The 21,345-nt window shown below is 33.1% G+C and overlaps 3 protein-coding genes across 3 annotated transcripts in view; 1 reads left to right on the top strand and 2 right to left on the bottom strand.

Annotated features, from left to right (window-relative positions):
- LOC109832431 (FACT complex subunit SSRP1-A-like) lies at positions 453 to 1,275 on the bottom strand. The gene is made up of 2 exons (XM_020399797.1): positions 1,098 to 1,275; positions 453 to 680 (listed from the first exon to the last, which is right to left on the bottom strand). Exons 1-2 carry the CDS (start codon positions 1,149 to 1,151, stop codon positions 468 to 470), a joined length of 267 nt encoding a protein of 88 aa, XP_020255386.1. The 5' UTR covers positions 1,152 to 1,275; the 3' UTR covers positions 453 to 467.
- On the top strand, positions 15,850 to 18,755 carry LOC109835657 (hypersensitive-induced response protein 1). Its single transcript, XM_020403635.1, has 5 exons — positions 15,850 to 15,994; positions 16,620 to 16,818; positions 17,590 to 17,710; positions 17,811 to 17,999; positions 18,120 to 18,755. Exons 2-5 carry the CDS (start codon positions 16,630 to 16,632, stop codon positions 18,476 to 18,478), a joined length of 858 nt encoding a protein of 285 aa, XP_020259224.1. The 5' UTR covers positions 15,850 to 15,994; positions 16,620 to 16,629; the 3' UTR covers positions 18,479 to 18,755.
- LOC109835658 (mitochondrial outer membrane protein porin 1-like) overlaps positions 19,535 to 21,345 on the bottom strand; it is a 4,129-nt gene continuing 2,318 nt past the window's right edge. The window contains exons 4-6 of the mRNA XM_020403636.1: positions 21,333 to 21,345; positions 21,025 to 21,241; positions 19,535 to 20,127 (exon numbers count right to left, since the gene is read on the bottom strand). The exon at positions 21,333 to 21,345 is cut by the window's right edge and continues 69 nt beyond it. Of these exons, the coding sequence (XP_020259225.1) occupies positions 19,821 to 20,127; positions 21,025 to 21,241; positions 21,333 to 21,345 (537 nt within the window). The 3' untranslated portion in view covers positions 19,535 to 19,820. The remainder of the gene's footprint in view (positions 20,128 to 21,024; positions 21,242 to 21,332) is intronic.

Below are 21,345 nucleotides of genomic sequence, written 5' to 3' on the forward strand. Positions count from 1 at the left end.
GATTGGATGTGTGAGATGCAGGCGTAATAATGTTCCATACAAACTTATCCATAATAACTTGCACAGTTAATAATTTCAAATAAAAAGTGACATCTTTTGAGATTTGAAAATACCATTAGTCAACCTAATACAAACATTTTGAAGTTTGAACTATACTGCACTAGAAAATCCTTAAGCCAGGAAGTGAGTCGCATGTCATTTAGCAATGCTCCATTTCAACAACAACACCCATCCTCAAGAGAAAAGACATGCTAACTTATCTTTCATATGGTACATGGATATATAATACCAATCCTCAACGGATATGTATAACCCAACTGAAAGCTTCAATTCGGTAGATTTGGCAAATCACCACATAGAACATATTGAATAAGAATACGAGTCCCCATTCGGTTAATTTTCACATTAATCGCTAGAAGAAGAAAATAACAACCGTGCATGATAAATCCCTTGAGTTAGCAGGTAAGTTAAGAGGAGAAGGTGAAAAACATCACCTGCTCCCTGAAACCGATGAATTTGTAAAACAACCCATCTTGACTCTTAACTCCCAGCTGATACGCCCTAGGAACTTTCATCCATGTCACACCACCAATATCGTCTTTCTTCAGCTCGACCACCTTCCCACCTCCCTGCTTCTTCCATGCAATCCCTGCTGCATGCACCCTCAACTGACCCGGGTTCTGCAGTTTCACCACAAAGCAACCGAGTTAAATGCGCTAAAATTAACATCGAAAAAACATTGCCAATAGATACAGACACATCGGCTCATAACAATGCTTCACGCCCACTGCTCATATCATTTCTGTACCCATTAAACATCACTAATTCTCATATAAAATATTTCACGCATGCAGTTTGAAGCTTCACTGTTTCCAAATTCGTATACAGAATCAAAGAGTGAAGTCATCACTAGATTCAAACTTTAAGCTAAGAAACCACTCAGAATCATCAACCTTGATAAACCCTTAATACCAACAAATAGCTTCAAAAAGCAATTTTTTACATCGATCGAAACTTAGAGAGCTGCACTAGATCAAATAATTCATTCAAAAATGAAAAAAATAATGGAAAAAATCAGAGAAATGAGGAGGGATTACAGTTCCACCGCGGCCGCCGAGGAGAATGTTATTGAAGAGATGGCCATCTGACATCGCCGCGGCCTATGAGAGAAAAGCTTCGATTTTTTTTCGAAAAAAATCGATTTTTAATCAAATTTAGTCTTCGTTCTTCTTCTAAAGTGTCCGCTTCCCCTTCTGTCAATTTTTAGGTCTTGCTTTTCCGCGAATTATTTCCGAATCAAATGGGAGATTGAGCGCAGAATATCCGAAAGCTAATTGGGCCAAATGGGCCTTCAGTGGCTGCTTAACTGAGCTAAGGTTGGCCCTTCGAAAGTTTTAACTAGCTTTCATTGGGCCTTGGGCCTTATACACCGAAAAGGGGAACGATCAAATTGAAGCTAAGCGTGCGTACTTCATAATTATCTGAACGTAATCAATCATTCAATTAACGTATAACAATTCACGCCCTTTTTCATTCAATTTTCAATCTGAAAAATTATAGTTCGTCGATTTTACCTTTACACGGTTTAAATTTTATTGAACTTTTGACATCAGTATTACATTTTTATTTAAATTTGGGGTATTAAAATTAATTTTGGGTATCAAAGTTAAATTCTTTTGAGCTTTGGGGTGTTTTTTGGGCGAGAAATAACTTTGAGTTATCAAAATTACTGCATTTTTTTGATAACTATAGTAAAGAATGAATTGACTTTGTGGTGTTTAGCCCCAAAAAAAACTTTGGGGCATCAAAATTACAATGTGAAATAATTTGGGCACTTAAGTTCGACCTTAAAGTTAAATAAAATTAAACTTATGTTGGGGTGAAATCATTAAACTGCATTTTTTTTTTCTTTTGGATGGAAAAGAGTATTGGTGGTTTTATGTTAACATAGTGGCGGACAGTGGTGATTTTCTGAAATTTGGTCAATCAATGATGGTAACATGAAATGGAGCCTATGTTAAGGGTTGTTTCATTAAAAATTTCATTGTTTATAAACCCAGAGCTTGACCATGATTTATTTCTAAACCCGTGAGCTTCTAACATCATCCTTAAACCCTAAATATCAATAACAAATTATTCTTAAACCCAACAATCATACTCCCTTTAAAAGTACGAGTTAGGAAATTTTGGGAAAATCTTTCTATGGTCAATATTATCATTAGCTTTTTTAAATATTACATTGTTATCCTAATCTATTTTAATTATCCTATCTTCTTTGAATTGGTAACTAAATGATTTATTCTACTCATAATGAGAGTTACCATGTTATTGGATAAAAGAGATATGTTTTATATAATTCAAATCTTTTACTTATTTCAGTTCACAAAGAAATGTAAAACATATGATAGGCACCTCCTAAAAGTTTTTGGACTTTGTAAAAAATATTCTCCAAGTTTTTAAAGTGCAATGCCCCTACAAATTCAAAATTCTATTAAAGCATCTTGAAAAATACAAAGTTTACTTATTTCAATTTAGTGAGAAATCTGAAAAATATATGCTAGCTAGAAACTAAAAAAATTTTGACTTTGGAGAAAATATCTTGTAAGTTTTAAAAATTTCAAAAACACCCCTAAAATTCAAATTTATAAAAAAAAACTTAAGAATTTTAAACCTATAAACACACTAAAAACCTACAAAAAACACAAACAACCGTCAAAAATTTATGAAATTTACAATACACACTCAACTTTTTACAAATTGCAAAATAAAACCCTCAAAATTATAAAATTTATAAAAATCCTGATAATTTCCAACCTAACAGTACATTGAAAATATAGGAATTATAAATATCCCCTACATAATTTATAATTTATAGAAAATACTATTAAAGTTTCAAAAATTACAAACAAACCTTTAAAATTTAAAATTTACAAAAAACACCCTAAGAGTTTCAAATTCATTAGTAAATTGAAAGCACTGAAATTATAAATAGTCTATAAACAATTTATATTCTGTAGAAAATGCCTATAAGTTTAAAAAATTATACAAAGCCCCTAAAATTCATAATTTACAAAAAACACCATGAGAATTTATAACCTATAGACACTAAAATGAATATACAAAATTACTAACAACCCCTAGAAAATTAAAAATTTATAAAAAATATCATACACCTTTTAAAAGTATAAGTTTAGGAAAAACTTTTCATGGTAAATATTACCCATAACTTTTTTGAAAAGAACATAACTAGTTGAAGATCTATTAAATTTGAAATTTATAAAAAAACACCCTTAAAGTTTAGTATATTTCAAATTACCCCTCCAAAGTTTGAAAATTTTCAATAATTTTCTGTAATTCCTTGATTTCAATGTAATGTTTAATAGTTTTGTGTATTTGTAAATTATAAATTTTTAGGGTATTTTTTATAATTTTTAAAACTTTTGAGGGTGTTTGTTTTGTAGTTTTCTAAATTTTTATTGTGTTTTCAGTGTAATGCACAGATACGTCAATTAATGATGATATTGAAGAGTAAAAATCATTCTTAAGATTATTAGACCATAGTTAAGTGCGCGTATTACTATTCCTATACAGTATAGTTTATATATGTAAAAAATTTCAGACAATCTATATAGTGGTTAAAAAGATTTTGACTTTAAAGTACTATTTTTTATAAATTATAGTTAATGTAAACCCGCATGTGAACCCGCCATATAATTTTAACTGTAGTCATCATAATTTTAACATTTAATTGATTAACTATAAATGTATATAGACCATAGATTACTTACTTTCTCACATGAGATAATATTTGGTGCTTAATAATTTAAATTATTATTTTTTAATTTAATATAAAGGGGATCTCTAATAACATTTATTTATTTACCTACAGCATAACACAATCTTAATTCCTATTTTTTGCTGGAGATTTATTCTATAGTTACGCGTATCAAATTAATAACTAAAATAATAATTATTTATGCTTAAATTAGGATGATTATAGTTGGTCACTCACTATAAAATTTTTATGAAGATATATACCTTACTTTTTATAGCTATATGCACTGCTAATGTATAATTTATAAATTAGTTCTTAATTTAACATATTAAATTATTTTTCCTTTGTAGAAATTTCTTCTTTGACTTTTAGACTGTGTAATCATTATATCACCATTCTAGCGTAGAAAGGACCTCACTCTAAATGGCTTCAAGCCAATGTTTGAGTTGAACTGAAATATATATTATTGCTACTATGTGTATATATATTTTAAGAAATTTATGTCAATACTTTTTAAATAGAATAGAATATTCTAACCTCTGATATCATAAAAACTAAATATAGCTAATTGAGTGATTAGTAAAAGAGAACTTACATCATAAAAGGTAATATCATTGTAATAATATCGTTATTAGGAAAAATTCTTCATGAATCAATATATTTTTTACGATATATAAACTATGCACTCCAAATTCTTATGCCTTTTATAGAGCCAAAAATTTTAAATACGAGCTTCTAACATGTTGCTCTCACAACAGCAAAATCCACTTAGCAGATGTGGTTTTTCCGGATGAGTTATGTATCTTATATACAATACATGAATTGTCCTAGGCAAGTGAGTTATAATAGCATTTTTCATTCACATAGTTTAGGAAAAGATTTGATAGGGACCTTGTATAATAACTAAAAGTTAACGTGAATATGAGTCAAACCACAACTAAAAGTTTAATGGACATATTGCAAGTAAATTCACATAGTTTAGAAAAAGATTTGATAGGGACCTCTTTTACTCTATTTGTTGGTTATATTGATGTCAAATTATCTATTTATCTATCCACTTTGAGTCTTTTTCATTTCATTGCATTAAAACTTTAAAATTAGACCAACCATTGAATGTGACAACTTTATATTCTGTCATGTGAGTAAAGCCCAACCAACCTTCTTTCCATTTCCCTCTCAAATTTCCATGTCTTTGTTTTACATCAGTGCGTGGTGTATGATAAAAGAGGAATATCAGCCACTCCCTTCAAACTTCGGAGAAAAGTTCTTATGGTTCCCTCCATGTAAAATACAACGTCATGAAAATGGTTTTCCAAAATGAAGGTGTGCAGTTAAAAGGGCATATAATGAAAAAAGTTAGGATGGCGAGTTTAAGGATGTGTTAGTCAAACTCTTAAAATTGAGTCATGACTGAATATTGCCAAGTTTTTCTTAGGCAAAAAAGAGGTCATAAAATTAGTTAATGTTGGATCACGGAGGTGGTAATCTAACACTAAACTGGTTTATAGTAGAATTGGGCTAGGGGTGAACATGACTCTGTTTTTGGGTGATTGCCAAACACGCCCTAAAATTTGGGAATTTGATGGGGGTGAAATTTTATCGAAGTGGATAGAGATTGCATCGCACGCTTTATGCTCTTCAAGCTTTTGAGAGAGATACAATTTGATTCAAAAATTTTATCAAACACTTCGTTCTACTCACCGTAAAGGTAAAATTAAATTAGTATCTTAACCGCGGATCATAATTTTTGCTTATCCTTCTTATGTTTAATTTTTAAAGAACTAAAAGGGATATTATTTACTAACTTTAAGACATAATAGTCTAATTCTCAAAAAATGTCAAAACCTCCCAATATATTGTAAAGTTTACTTAAATCAAAAGAAGGATTCGATTCAAGTAGAGGCTGACCTTAAATTGTCCCATTTTTCACTTTACGGATCATTTTCTTTCTTGAATTCCTTCCATGTTACGTGGAAATCCGAATGTCATCTTTGTAATTTTGTTATGTTTGAAAGTATGCAAATTAATAGTGGTTAGTATTTGTTATCACGTGATGTCTCATTTCCAAAACTCTCACAATTATTTTTGGAGGGAAAGCAAAACTATAATTTTACTCTAGAACTTGGAAAAAATATGTCAAGACTCCAAAAAACCAAAAATATGTCAACCCTCATGTAGCCTAGCCCCATGAAGTTCTCCCCACGTGCTTTAACCCAAAAAACCAAAAATAGTGTGGCTCAACCCGAAAAACCCATTATTATATACATGTATGGGTTGTATTTGAGCTAGTCTTTTGAAAATACCCTCTTCTTACCTAGCAACTCACTGTGAAAACCCATATTAGCCGGTGGAAGAAGCCATCTCAATTAATGTGAGGCAATAGCAAAAAAGGAGGAAAAATGTGTGGCTTCCCCTCCATTACTGATCTAAGTCATCATATGTTGTCTATTTTATTGTTTAATCTCTCACTTTCTCATTTATGGTATTAGGGTTTTGTTATTCAACTTTCAACAACCCCTTATGTCCTAAAATTTTTATTAATTACTCCTCATAACTTTCAACAACCCCTTATGGCCGTCAAAGACTTGATTTGCATGGTGTTGTTAGGAAAGAAAGCTATATTTTCAATGCAAAGTTCTACAACAAGCTTTTTTGAACTGAAATTTGATGTGTCTGAAACACTGGAAGTACCTCAATATGCTTTATCATTGATATATAAATCTGAGAAGTACCCGAATCTGTGTTTTTCAGTTGATAATGAAGATGATTTGAAGTGCATGGTAGAGTATAATCGAAATATTGGTTGTATGGAGATTCATATGCAAGCTGTTGTTAATATAGAGAGTTCTACTTCTGAAAAAAAAAATATCAGGAAGTTCTAACTGAAATGTAAGTAATTAATAAACTCTTTTTAAAATTAGGCTTTGTGTGATGTAGGCTTTGTGAATACGATTTTAGGTTTCATAGCACAAACGAATCATAATTGTTAACTTTCATGGTTACATGTTAACTCTTCCTGTCGTGTGTTAAGTTTCACAGCTATCTGTTAACTTTCACTATAACATGCTAACTTTTTATGTTTTCTGTTGACAACCATAGTAACATGTTAACTTTTAATTAAAATTTCCTTCTAGTCTATTAACTTTTCCTACTGCATGTTAACTTTCACTAATTTATGTGAAGTTTTACCAAAACCTATTAACTTTCCTTCTAGTCAGTTAACGTTCACAGTTACCTGTTAACTTACACAATAAGCTGTTAATTTAAAATATTAGAAAATAATATTATAGTTGAATTTGATATCTCACTGGTTCATTAATTTATGCAGCAGTGATACCTCTTTGAATGCAGAATATAGTCATCATCCTTCAGGAAATACTTCTAATTCAGAGAAGATCTAAAATGATTGCCCATCTGCTGAGAATGTAATGAGATCCGATGATATTCTCAACAATACTTTTATTATTTCTCAATGGTGGCACACAATATTAACAGAAATGGGCCAACAATTTGAAAATGTAAATGAATTGCGACTAGTTTTGCAATACTATTCTATGGCGAAAAGTTTGATTATGAATTTGCAAAGAATGAACCCAAATGTATCTAAGTTCATTAATTTATGCAGCAGCGATGCCTCTTTGAATGCAGAATATAGTTATCCTCATTTAGGAAATATTTCTAATTCAGAGAAGATCTAAAATGATTGCCCATCTAGTGAGAATGTAATGAGATCCGATGATATTCTCAACAATACTTTCATCATTTCTCAATGGTGGCACACAACATTAACTGAAAGGGGCCAACAATTTGAAAGTGTAAATGAATTGCAACTAACTTTACAATACTATTCTATGACGAAAAAGTTTGATTATGAATTTGCAAAGAATGAACCCAAATGTATTTAAGTTTATTATCGATATAAGGAAACATATGGATGTCCCTAGATGTTGTTGCCTCTTCTATTAAAAATAAAAAAGAATTGAAATAAAAAATCAACAGAACCACCGTCGCCTCGCTACTATACTCATCCTCAGAAGACTTCGGAGAAGAAGAACCGCCGATGAGGGATAAGAATGTAAAGGCTGAGGAGGAGGATTCTCGTGCAGCATCCTTCGTCAACTGAGTCGAGCAACGCCGACAATGAACCACTTCGAGTTGGGTGTTGTCTCCTTCACCCTTCTCCACTTTAGGGTTCTCAGCCATTTTCCTCATTTTTTTTATAGAAAATTTTGACGGATTTTATGGACGTTTGAGTGAAAACTAGTGTTTCGATTTTGGATTCTCCAGTTTACGGTGGTTTGAACGAGAGAGGGGGGGAGAGCATAGCAGTTTTGGGGGAACGGGTTAATGGGTAGAATTGAGCTTTCGCTAAAAATTTCTCTCTGTGCTGACTTGGAAAAGTATATAGGGGCTAAAACACAATTATTTGTTGTATTTGGGGTTGTCTCACATAAAAAAATACAGTGAGGCTAGCCGCAATAGGTTTTTTTTGTCTCGAAATATTTTTCCCCTAAAACGTTCCGTGTAAACAAACAAAAAAAGCAAAAATACTTCGTTTGGATACCATGATGTTTTTCTTATTGTGTTTTTGTAAAAAAACATCATGGTGTTGTGTTTATCCCTTAAAATGTTTTCAAAATACTTTTTGGTCAACACTAGTTTGACCCATTACAACATTAGTATTAAACATATTATTAATATATTATATATTAATTATAATAAAATATATTGTAAATAAAATATTATAATATTTAGTTTATATTATTATAGTATTATAAGTATTAAATATAATGCAATATAATATTATATAATGTATTATAATATTATATTGTACTTTAATGAGCTATATTATATTATAATAATTATTATATTATAATAATTATTATATTATAATTCTTACATATTATTTTCAAATAATTATATATTTAATTATTTTAGTATATCAATTTGTTATTGTTGTATAATATGTTAATATTTTTATAATAATTTTATTTTATTATTAATATAATATTATACTATTATTCATATAATATAATATTATTAATAATGTTAATATTATGTTATTACTAGTATGTTATAATTAATTATTATATTATAAATATTTTAATATTATATAATATAGTATAGTTTTTAATATGTTAGAATTTATTAATAGTACTTTAATAATATAATAATAATTTATGATATAAATAAATATTATTTATTATGAATATATTATTTTTATATTAACTCTTGTTAGCAATAAATATTTATTATTAAAAATTATTTTACTTTATAATAATTTATATTATTTATTATATAATATATTAATATTTTATAATTATATTACATTTACTATATGCAATATAATTATTATAATAAGTAATATTATATTATTATTTATAAATTATAAAGTATTGTTACTATTATATAATATTTTACTAAATTATATAAATAAATATTATTATATTATGAATATATTATTTTTACATTAACATTTGTTAGCAATAAATTATTTTATTATTAGAAATTATTTTACTATATAATAAATTATATTATTTATTATATAATATATTAATATTTTATAATTATATTATATTTACTATACAATATACTATTATAATAATAATATTATATTATTATTTTATTAGTAAATATGTTACTATTATATAATATTTTATAATTATTAATTTATTACAATTTATTAATTAAAAAGTTAATAATATTATAGCAATTATACTATTGTATAGCATATTCTTATATCATTATTACATTCTTTTTATTATTTTATTAGTTTATTTATATTTTATTATTATTTATTATTATATAATATATTATTAACATATTAAATACTAGTATTTAATATGTTGTTATATTATTATATAAGATATTTTATTTATTATATCATTTAATAAATAATACTAATATATTAAATTAACTGTAGTATAATATAATATAGTATAATATAATATAATAAGCATGCTAATAATAACTCTATATTAATTAGATTTAATATATTATGCTAAATATTATATTAACACATTCTCCAACTCAAAACCAAAACACCGGACTTAAAACACCTAAAAGATGATTTGAAATAAGTATTGTATTTTTAGTTTAAGAATGATTTAACTCAAAAAAACACCATAATTTTTAAATATATTATATTTTATTTTTTGACAAAACACCATAAAAATAATTAAAACACCGTAGCATACAAACGGAACATCAGATATATTCGAGAATTTAATATACCAACCTTTTCGATGCTAACCCAAACAGCCACGTGCAAATCAGGCCCTTTGTCCTTATCCAAACTGACACGCATTAACAGATCCGCTGTATAAACCAAAACAATATATACGAATTTCCACCACTCGCAAGCCAAAGCGTTCCTAATTAGTAATTACTCGAACGTTCCGAGTTTCGTGTTTGAAATCTAACAGCGGATGAGAGTACTCGTCTTTACCGGGACACATCATCCGCACTCACGCCAAAATCGTTTTCGCTTTGCCTTTTCCAGCGTTTCCGCGTAGCGGTCTATTGAGCCCGCGAAACAATTTAACAAAAAGCTATGTTTAACAATTAATTCTTTTGTAAAAAAAAGAAGAATCTCAAAATAAAAACATATTTACACGAAAGTGATGATGCAAATAATAATATGTTTGCAAATTGATTACTATCAAGGCTTTTTATATGTTAAATGCATGGAATAATCTATTATCTGTGAAAGACAAAACCTATTTGAGAGTCTAAATTCAAGAATTAACCTGTTCGAATTAAGACCTTGAACTGTCCTATATCAAAATAATTTTGAGTAGTGCTTCAGTACTCCAAAATTGAGTTTGTTACTAAATTTTTATTTCATTTAGTTTCAAGGGTAAATTTATACTTTTCTTAACTATCTTCTTCTTCACTACTCTACACCCAATATTTGATAATCTCTCTGTCCAAAAATGCAGCTAATGGAGAATATGGAAATAATTTGCAAGATTTCCAAATTTCTGATTGCTAAATTACCAAATTTATGATTGTCGAATTTGAAACTAGTGTACTTGGGTTAGACTTAATAGGTTGTCAAAAGTAGTTATAAAAGAAAAAGCAAAAGAAAGAGGACAAAAATATCTTTTTCTTAAATAACCCATGAAAGTTAAATAAGGGGCTGTTTGGTTCGCTATTATAAGGGATGGAAAACTCAGAAAACCCCTCCACGTCAGATTTTTAGCCCTCCACGTCGGCTTTTTTGTTTCCGTCCATTTCTTTGTGCCGCTTTGGTTCGCTCGAATGGAAGATGGAAAACTCTGCTGAAATCGTCGCCAACTAAGATTTTTTTCCCTCTCCGATTTCCTTCCCCAACCAAGTGAAATTGATGAAAACTCTGCCACGTCAGATTTTTTTCCTTCTCTGCTTTGTTTACAAAAGTTTTCCTTTTTTTCTATGCGAACCAAACACAAGAAAAATAAATACATTGGTTTCCCACCATTTTTTATGTGTGAACCAAAGCAAAACAATCTATTTCTTGGAAAAGTTTGAAAAACTCAAAACTTGTGTTTCTTTATATGGAATTGCATTTCTCTATATCAAGGAAACGAACCAAACAGCCCCTAAATAACGAATGTGCCAGTGAAACTTCACATAATTGATTGCAGTGACGTAAACGGAAATATTTGTGTGATTGTTGCGGATAATAGTTGCAATATATGCTATCAACACTCCAAAATCTATTTATTGGAGTACCGAAGCTGTCAGCAATAATTTTTTTCTACAAATACGATATTTTGTAAGAATTTAATGAATTTTATAAGTTTTTCTTACTGCTCTAAAAATTGACCATGTTCAAATAAGAACAAGTAAACTTACAGAACTCATGCTTAGCAATATAAAAGATAATTTAGATAGAACTAGTGGTCCACACAACATAGATAAGACTTCAAACTCTCAATTAAACAGTCACAACATTTAACCACAAAATAAGTTAATCTCGCAAGCAAAAAAGTATTGTTGGGGTTATTTCTCGCTCTCACAAACCTCGGGAATTTTGGGATAAGCGTTATATTCTATGCAAGTATGCAACACACTTGAGTTTATGTGCAATTATTTAAAGGTTATTTTGACAAGCAATAAACTTTTATGCGAATTACACGATCCAATGACCCGTATGCTAAAAAAAAGTTTATGCTGTTCAGTGGCTAACACAACTAATACCGGAACCATTTAGATTAAAATAAATTCTTACGTCTCGTTTGGTACGCGGGAATGGACTCAAATGAGAATAGAATGAAAGAATGAATGTAATGGAATTAATGTGAGAATGGAATAGTCATTCTTATTCCCACGTTTTGGTGTAATTTATAAAATAAAATGAGAATGGACGTATTTTAAAATTGTATATTTTATTGATTCTCATTTAAGTGGGAATTCTCATTCCCTATCATTTCATTGGGAATGCTCATTCCCACATAAAGTGAGAATTGATGAGAAGTGGGAATGTGTATTCCAACTTTAAAAAAAAGGGTATCTTTGATAAGAAAGAATGAGAAGTGAGAATGATCATTCCATTCCATCACATTCCCGTGTACCAAACGAGACCTTAGCTCATTTCAATCATCATGGCCCATACACGACAACCCATCCAAACTCAAGCACCATAAAATCAAAGTTGATGTGACGGCATCTTTAAAAAATATCCACCTGTCCGTTTCAATAATTTCTATATATGAAGGCAGTTTCTAGTCAATTATATACAATTAATGAGGTTTGTTCCTTTCTTTGTCTTGTTCCTTTTTTTTAGAATTCCAATTAATCAAACTCTCAATCTTTGCTATTCTAGGTGAGTAGTAGCTCCTACGTTTTCTCCCCCCTTTAGGCATTACTGCAATAACTTACCCCTGTCCCTCCCCTTTAAGTATTTATTTATTTAAAATTTCCATTTAAAAGTATTAAAGAGAGCAAAAGAAGGAAACCCAGTTATTTATTCTTAATTCAATCATCCTATTTTGATCTGGATTGAACTTTGAACCTGGCTAGAAAGAAATAATTTTAATTTGAATTGAATTCCAACCGAAAGAATTATGATTTGATAGCCCAAGTCAAAGAAGGAATGGCACATGAGTTCAAGATAAGAGAAAAACTCCATAAATGCTCTTTCTCATGCTAGCTCATTATGCAATAGGAGAAGGACACTTCACTTGTCCCCTCCAATGGTCCCATATTTTGCGTCACTGTAACAACTCTCTAATGTTTATACTTGTATTGGGATTTGCCATTTTGACTTTTTCTCTTTGCAATGAAATTGACTAATCTTTATTGTCCCCAAGTTTGTGACTCTGTGCACTCAGTATAGAATACACAATATCAATCCAAACAATAGTCTAGAACTACTACATAAATCGGTACACATTATAAACTCTAAATTTAATTTTGAAACAAAAACTTCTTTTCACTTTCCATATGATTTCCCCTCACCTCATGTCAATGGTCATGCACCATACGTGAGCATCCAACGTAAAATCAAAGTTAAAGTGACAGCATCTTTAGAAAAATATCTCCACTTGTCTTAAATGAAGAATAAATTCTTCCTGTTCTTTTCAATAATTTCTATAAGAAGGCAGCCTGTGGTCAATTATATGCTTGAGGTAATTTGCTTCTTTGTCTTGTTCTGCTTTTGGAATTTCAATTAATCAACTTTTAATCTTTGTTATCCTATGAAATTCCTAGTTCTTATATATCTTTTCCTTTTCTTCAGGTATATTTCAATTAGAGTGCCCTTTATTACAATAATCCCCCCCCCCCCCCCTTAAATATGTATTTATTTAAAATTTCCAGTTAAAATTAAGGCATAAAAAAGGAAACCCAATTATTTATTCTTATATTCAATCATCTTGCTCTCATTTGGCTTGAGTAATGATAAAAGAAGAACTCTATGAATATCGTTTGAGAGATGCATTGCAAATTAAGGCATAGATAAAAAAAAAAGTTGTATAATTACAAGAGGCAGCTGAATAGGGTGTAGATGAGAAACATTAGTGTAATCCTATAATATATAATTGCAAAGGTAGCTTGCATCTTGCAATCTCTAACAATAAAGTCAACTCTACATTCGAATTTGCAATTTTGGCGTTTATTTACAAAGTAAATCTCATCGGTTGATCTACAGGCTTCCATGTCATTGTGATCATCCCCAAGTTTTTAATTCTGTGCAAACAAGAAACTAGAGTTAGTACATAAACAAAACTTTAAAATTAATTTTGAAGCACAAACTTCTCATCACTTTCCATTATGATATTCTACATATATATTTCCCTCTCGAACCCCCCGCCCCCCACAAAAAAACACGTTACCAACGTGTTTTTTCACGTTTGGTGTGTTTAGGAGATGACTAAGGGACCTTCCCTTTCTTCACCTCCCAAATATTGGAGGTAAGATTTTAGTTCGATTTCCCCCCTCATTCCCCTCCTTTACCTTTCTAAATGGAACTCCCAAACAAAGGTAAACCAAAATTTCCCTTCCCTTTTCGTTCTCTACCCTCCATCCAAACAGGCTATTTGTCATTCAGGTCGAGATTTTATAAGTGCGTATAATTCACGCCTTTTGTGTTAATCATTAATAATAAGAAGAAACTAAGTTGGTGGAGTGACAAACAAGCTAAGGCACATTGTGTGTACTCTTTCCTATGGGCTACTTTGGTGGCATCAACTTGCAATTTCTCCATCTGTTGAGCTTTTTAAAAAGCTAGTTGGCCCTCGTCGCTCTGCCTCAACTATATTTTATTACGTTCATAGAATATCTGTAGCTATTTGTAATTACAGTTGTCAAAAAAAAAAATCATCTTTGCAGAAACATTTCATGTTCCACCACTTCAGTGAAACGAAACACACAAATACCACTGCAATCACAGCTACTTCTCGTGAATTATAAATGAGAAAATGCTAGAGGCACACCCCCTAACCACACCTCCAACCACACTCCTCTCTCGTTACAGTGCACTGGGGCCCACATGAGAATTTTTTAAAAATTCTCATGTGGGCCCTAGTGCACTGTAGCGAGAGAGGAGTGTGGTTGGAGGTGTGACTGTAGCGCCTCCCTTAGAACAAGTCCATCAAGCTCCCACCGCCCGCTCTCAAGTCCTACGTGGCGGTGGGAGTCCGTGAACTCTCTCCAGCAAGCTCCGAAGGAGCTCCCAAGCGCTGGCGTGGCACGGAGCTTGGGAGCTCGTGCCACCGAGCTCCCAAGTATTTTAAAAAAAAAATTTACAAGAAAACTCATATATCAAAACCCAAAACCCAGTTTCAAATTAGGTGTTTAAAAATTAGCCGTTGAACAGTAAAAAAATTAGCCGTTGAACAGTAAAAAAATATGAAGAGAATAGGTTGGTGCGTCAGCAAAATAATCTTGGAACAAACGATTGTAGCCTTCCAGTCGGTTTCGATGAAGCACGATACGTCTTTTGTGTTGAACTAAAGTTGAACCTTTCTCTTGTTCTTCTTCCTCGACGACAGCAGCTCCTATAAGAAAGAACGTCTTCATCATTTCATCATCACTAGAGCTAGATGAGCTAGACATTTTGTTCTGGGAGACGATGGGTTGAGGTGAGAAGGCATCGAATTTTATAGGAATCAGTCGGTTGACGGTCAAAGTTTGTGATACCTCGAACTTCGTGCCCAACCTCGAAGACCGCGGGCTACCTCGAAGACCGTATCCAACGGTTAGAAATGAAATAAAAGAGGTTTAAATATAATTGAAAGTAATTGGTAAAAAAAATTAAAATAGAAGAGGAGTTTTTTTGATATTGTCGTAGCTCCTAACTATGAGCTTGTTGGAGCTCCATAAAATAAGGAGGGCCTCCCAAGACTTATTTTTTTTAAAAATTTTTTATTCTAAAATGCTTGAGCGCTCTTGAGAGCTTGCTGACTAGGACTCCCAACTGGGAGCTTGTTGGACTTGCTCTTATAAATGTGCTTATAATTTCTCCAAACCAGGGGACAAAAATGAAAAACACCCTTTCGATCGTTGCCTCAGAGTCAAGACCCGTAAGTCAATAGTTAATGGGGTTAATCATTGCAAAGAATATACAAGCTCATGATACGCACCAATCAATGTCACTTTCGCCAAAGTCTCAATTTCCCGAGGACTTCTCTACAAAAAAGGCCGCAGATCGCCCACCGATTTATTGGTCGCTTGCGTTCTCCCTTCCGAACTCTCAAGAGTTTAAAAAACAAGTGTTGGGTTTTATTTGGTCGTGTAAGTTTCTTCGCCCGAGTTGCTCTCCAATTTTGATGAATGTTTATTAAACTTGTGATTTTGTTCTCAATTTGGGTCATGGGCTAGAAAAGGAGCATGTTTATTATCAATTTTTTTTTTTTTTTTTTGCCTAAAGTTTTTGTTGCAGGTTGAGCTAGAGTAGGAATTTTTGTAGCTCAGGCTGGGTGTGTGTTTAGTGTTAATTTAGTGGGTCTAAATATGCAGCAAAATCCAACTGGGTTTGCATGTTAGGGTTTGAATTGAACACCAAAACCTATATCAAAATGTTGCAAAAATTGAGGGCATGTTGATTTTCCAATCTGATGTAATTTAGTGAAATTTGGGTCATGGGCTAGAAAAGGAGCATGTTTATTATCAATATTTTTTTTTTTTTTGCCTAAAGTTTTTGTTGCAGATTGAGCTAGAGTAGGAATTTTTGTAGCTCACGCTGGGTGTGTGTTTAGTGTTAATTTAGTGGGTGTAAATATGCAGCAAAATCAAACTGGGTTTGCCTGATGTAATTTAGTGAAATTTGGGTTTCATGCGTATGCGAAAACCCGAAAACCTTCGTTGAGATTTTGTTGAATTGGTTGCATATTTACCCTTCACTTTTATTTTTTTTTAGAGGGCAGACTATGGGTAACCTGTGTTGCTGCGTTCAAGTGGACCAGTCCACCGTGGCTATCAAGGAACAGTTTGGGAAATTCGACGAAGTTCTTGAGCCGGGGTGCCACTGCCTCCCTTGGTTCCTTGGCAAGAGGCTAGTTGGCCACCTCACCCTCCGTCTGCAGCAGCTAGACGTCCGTTGCGAGACGAAGACGAAGGTCAAAGCTTCATCCTTTGCTTGCTGTGGTTTTGCAGTTGTTGTGATTTAGCGAAGGAATAGCCCCGTACACTTCATTTCTATTTTCCTCAGGATAACAGAAATGAAGTGTACGGGACCAACAACTGCAAAAACGACCCTTTTCTGAAGAAAATGGTCGGTTTTGCTAATTTTTTCACCAAAGGGTCGTTTTTTGCTATTTAAATATTAAAAACGGGTGCTTTCAAAAATTTGTCATTTGTATTATCTGTGTGACTTGGTCATTTAATATGTTTAAAATGGGTGAATTGAATTGCTTGCATATATGAATTAAGTGATGAATTTCATCTTATCGATAAAATAAAATAAGAACCATTTGATGTGTGTGTAATGTTGGTGAATGAGTAGGTGTGTGTATAAATAAAATAAAATTTGTCCTTTATTTATAGTAATTTGCATTTTTTTACTAGTTCCCATCCTACTACAATTCTTGTACTTCATCCGAGCTATGTGTTCTTCAAATTGCTTGGTTCGTCGATAACTAGTTTTCTTCTGCGACTTGCGCGGTCTCGTTTGATCCAGGATAGCTTCTGAATTTGTATATCACATAGTATGTGCACATTTTATTTTGTAATTTAATTTGTCTGAATGGAGAATTTAAACAACTCATGTATTATTTTGTTCACGGTAAGGTAAGACATTTGCACTGATCACTGATCATGATTATTTTGTTGCATATTCTCTGTTCAGAGATGAAGCGAACTTAAAATTTTTGCTTATTGGATGTTTCCAGGACAATGTATTCGTCAATGTTGTCGCGTCAATCCAATACCGTGCTCTGGCTGATAAGGCAAGCGACGCGTTTTATAAGCTGAGCAATACACGATCTCAGATCCAGGCGTACGTCTTTGATGGTATAAACTCCATTCCCATTCCCATTCGTTGAGTTATTTCTTTAGCCGTTCGAAATTGAACAGGGGAATTGAGAATACTCGGTTTTATCTATGTTTGCAGTGATCAGAGCGAGCGTCCCGAAGCTCAACCTCGATGATGCCTTTGAGCAGAAGAATGATATAGCAAAGGCTGTTGAAGAGGAGCTTGAGAAAGCTATGTCTGCTTACGGATATGAAATTGTCCAGACCCTCATCACTGACATTGAGCCTGATGAGCATGTGAAGAGGGCGATGAACGAAATTAATGCAGGTGAGATGTTCACAACTTGGCATAATGTTGGGCTCGTAGTGCGAGGGGCCTCTCCGCAATTATCCCTGACTTCCGCTTATGTCTAAGGCAACTAACATGTCTATGTATTTCAATCCTCAGCTGCAAGGCTAAGGGTGGCCGCGAACGAGAAAGCAGAAGCCGAGAAAATCCTCCAGATAAAACGCGCAGAGGGAGAGGCCGAGTCGAAGTACCTCTCCGGTCTTGGGATTGCTCGCCAGCGCCAAGCAATAGTCGACGGATTGAGAGATAGCGTGCTGGGGTTCTCCGTCAATGTTCCAGGGACCACGGCGAAGGACGTCATGGACATGGTCCTGGTTACACAATACTTCGACACGATGAAGGAGATCGGCGCAGCGTCCAAGTCCTCTGCGGTGTTCATCCCTCACGGCCCCGGAGCGGTGAGAGATGTTGCTACCCAGATCAGGGATGGGCTGCTCCAGGCATCTACTGTTAATTAGTGATATCTCAGCAACAGTTTGAAGTTAGGAAACAGGTGTATATGTTGGTTTTATGGCAGAAGATTGTGTGGAACCTTTTTAAGCGTGTGAATGCAAGTAGTAACTCTGGGTGCCTCCTTGATTGATATCTAGTTTTAGTTCTTGCCTTTCAATGTCTTGATAGAAACAAAAGCATACGATGAGGTTGCTTCATATCAAGCCTTGTAGGGAACTGCGAGTATATGTTAAGTTTTATGTCAGAAGACTGAAACTATGCAAGTCCTACTTCTTGGTTTTTCCTCTATTGCTCTTCAGTTATAGTCACTGCATGCGTAGAGTATTGACTTACATACCAAAATTTATGTTGAAAGAGAATCAGCCTACAGTGCATTTGCTTCATACAGCAAATTTGTTAAAATCCTTAATTGTTCGATGGGAAGACTAGCATATGGTGTATCTTTTTCAAGGACAACAGAAGCATCTAACAATGAATGCACATGTAAAGATTGAAAAGAACAGAAATATGTGCGTACGCTTTTATCATAACATCATCACAGCAAGTGTACGCTTTTATCATAACATCATCACAGCAAGTGAACGAGGACTGATTTCAAAATCATGGTATAATAATTAGGTGATGAAAAGAATCAAACATGCATTTGACAAGAATACGAAGCTGCAAGCAATAAGCGCAAACATTTGTAGCATTACGCGTATCAAATCACAAACAAGAGGAAGGAACAACATGCTAAGCAAAAAACTGAAGCTGATTTAAAAAAGATATCACACATCAATATATGGAATCTCCCTTGGAGCCCATAAATAAGACTCATTCGGGAAAAAAAAAATTGGAATTGCCAAGAAACATCACAAAACTATAGACGAGTACAAAACTCAGAAAGTATTGTGCACAACAAACTAAATGCTGCAACAAGAAGACACCAGTTGAGCGCCTGCACCAGGCAGCAGAATACAATCTTACGCAACTGAACTTATCACTAAACATTCAAAAGCCCTCCAAATTAGAAAATTAAACAACATTGTAAGCTCCATAAGCAATTCATCCATTGAAAAGCAAAAAAAAAAATAGCCCAACAGCTTGATGGATCAACATTAAGGGAGGGAGAAAGAATTTTCCGAGGAGCAGATGTTCAAAACTCAGGTCCCGGAAACCTAAACTAAATTATTCTTACAGGCCCAGCATCAAAATAAGCAACAGCTAACAGAGCCATATGATAGACAGTGAATCCTCAAAAAGTTCTTAAAACTCAGAAAAAGAAAAAAAAACACCCCAACCGCAACAGCAACCACAGTAGTCTTTCCATTCCAACTTATTGCAACATCCTAGAGAAGACAACGGTTATCAAGGCTTGAGGACAAGGGACAAGCCGACCTTGGAGCTCTTCTCAATTGCCTTGGTGTCTACTTCTCCAGAGATGGTGACAAATGACTTAGGCCTCCACTGGTGCTGGAGGAGAGCGCTGGCCCTGCCATAGTTATCAAAGCGAGCCTTGACAGTAGTCAAGGGGTCAAGAGCGTGCTGGGTGCCGAAGGTGAGGGTGTTCTCGTTGCTCGAGAAGCTGTGGGTCATTTCTGCACCGACTGCAGTGCTGGTGAGGGGGCTCACCACATGATAGTAGGAAGCACTCAGACTATCTCCCTTGTTGTTCCTGCACAAAGAGTAGTTCATCAATGAGCAATAAAAAATAAGAAATCAAGGACAACAAAAGAAAGAAAAGAGTACCCATGCTAATTCTAAGTTGGAAGGACACTGGGCGAAAAAAGTGAATAGTTTTGCTAAAAGTTCCAAAACAAGGTTTATGCAGATGCATTAAACTATGTTCTCAATGCATGGTCTCATTATGTGGATGAGCTTCATAATCACTTCTACACACTAGTAAAAAGTTTAAGCATTTGCATACCAATTAATTCCATGAATAGTTACTTACGCAAATCATTACACTTTTTTCATTCTTCTAAATCCAACCTATTAATCACTTTAACCTAATGGAACTGTTAAACAAATTACAAAAAGTTCTGAAACAGTAGACAGCTCTCTTTCTCTGAGACCAAAAAGGCGAGCCTTTTCCTCGTATCTTTTCTATAAAACAAGGGTCTATGTCTAAATATTTGTCGTGTATGTTATTTGCTCTTTCATGTATGCGTGCAGGTGTGTATCACTTTTTTTTACACAATTTGATTATGCATTATATAATCTGATTTTTGTACTATGCATTGTCCAAGTGTAAGAATAATGAATCAATTTTTTTAGAACACTGAAATTAAGCATTAGCTACTATCCTGGCGGTGAATGGCTATTAGATAGTCTCGCAACATAAATGCCCAACCTAGATAAAGGATATGAAGTTACATGTCCAGCTCCTATAAGAACCAGCAAAAAGATCGGTAATTCATCCTAACACTTAAAATAAATTTCATTGATCTAGGAATTTATTATAGAAGCCAAACAGCAGAAGGATCTAGTTTGGTAAAGGCAACTAGATCCTTGCACATTATGGGAATATCAAGATCAGAAAACAAAATACATTTATGCAGAAGTCGCTTACAGGTTCAGTGCAGCAACAAGGTCAGAGTTGATAAGACTCAACCCAGCATTGTACTTAGTAAAGTTCCCAGTGGCAGTATCAAAAGAAACATCAGCACCAACAGCTAGTGCACCACTTCCGAAAACACCAGCGAGGTTCACAACAGGGTTAGCAGTTAGACCAATGCTTGCATTAACCCCAGCATACTCATGAAAGTACTGAAGCTCAACCTGGACACAACCATAATATAAGAATAAAATTGGCATATCCAATTCAATAAACAAAGAAAGAGCATGCAAAATGCATTTTTTTGGTGGGTTTTTCTTTTTTTTTTTTTTTTTT

The sequence above is a fragment of the Asparagus officinalis genome, chromosome 3 (genome assembly GCF_001876935.1).
Source record: "Asparagus officinalis chromosome 3, Aspof.V1, whole genome shotgun sequence".
Taxonomy (NCBI): Eukaryota; Viridiplantae; Streptophyta; class Magnoliopsida; order Asparagales; family Asparagaceae; genus Asparagus; species Asparagus officinalis.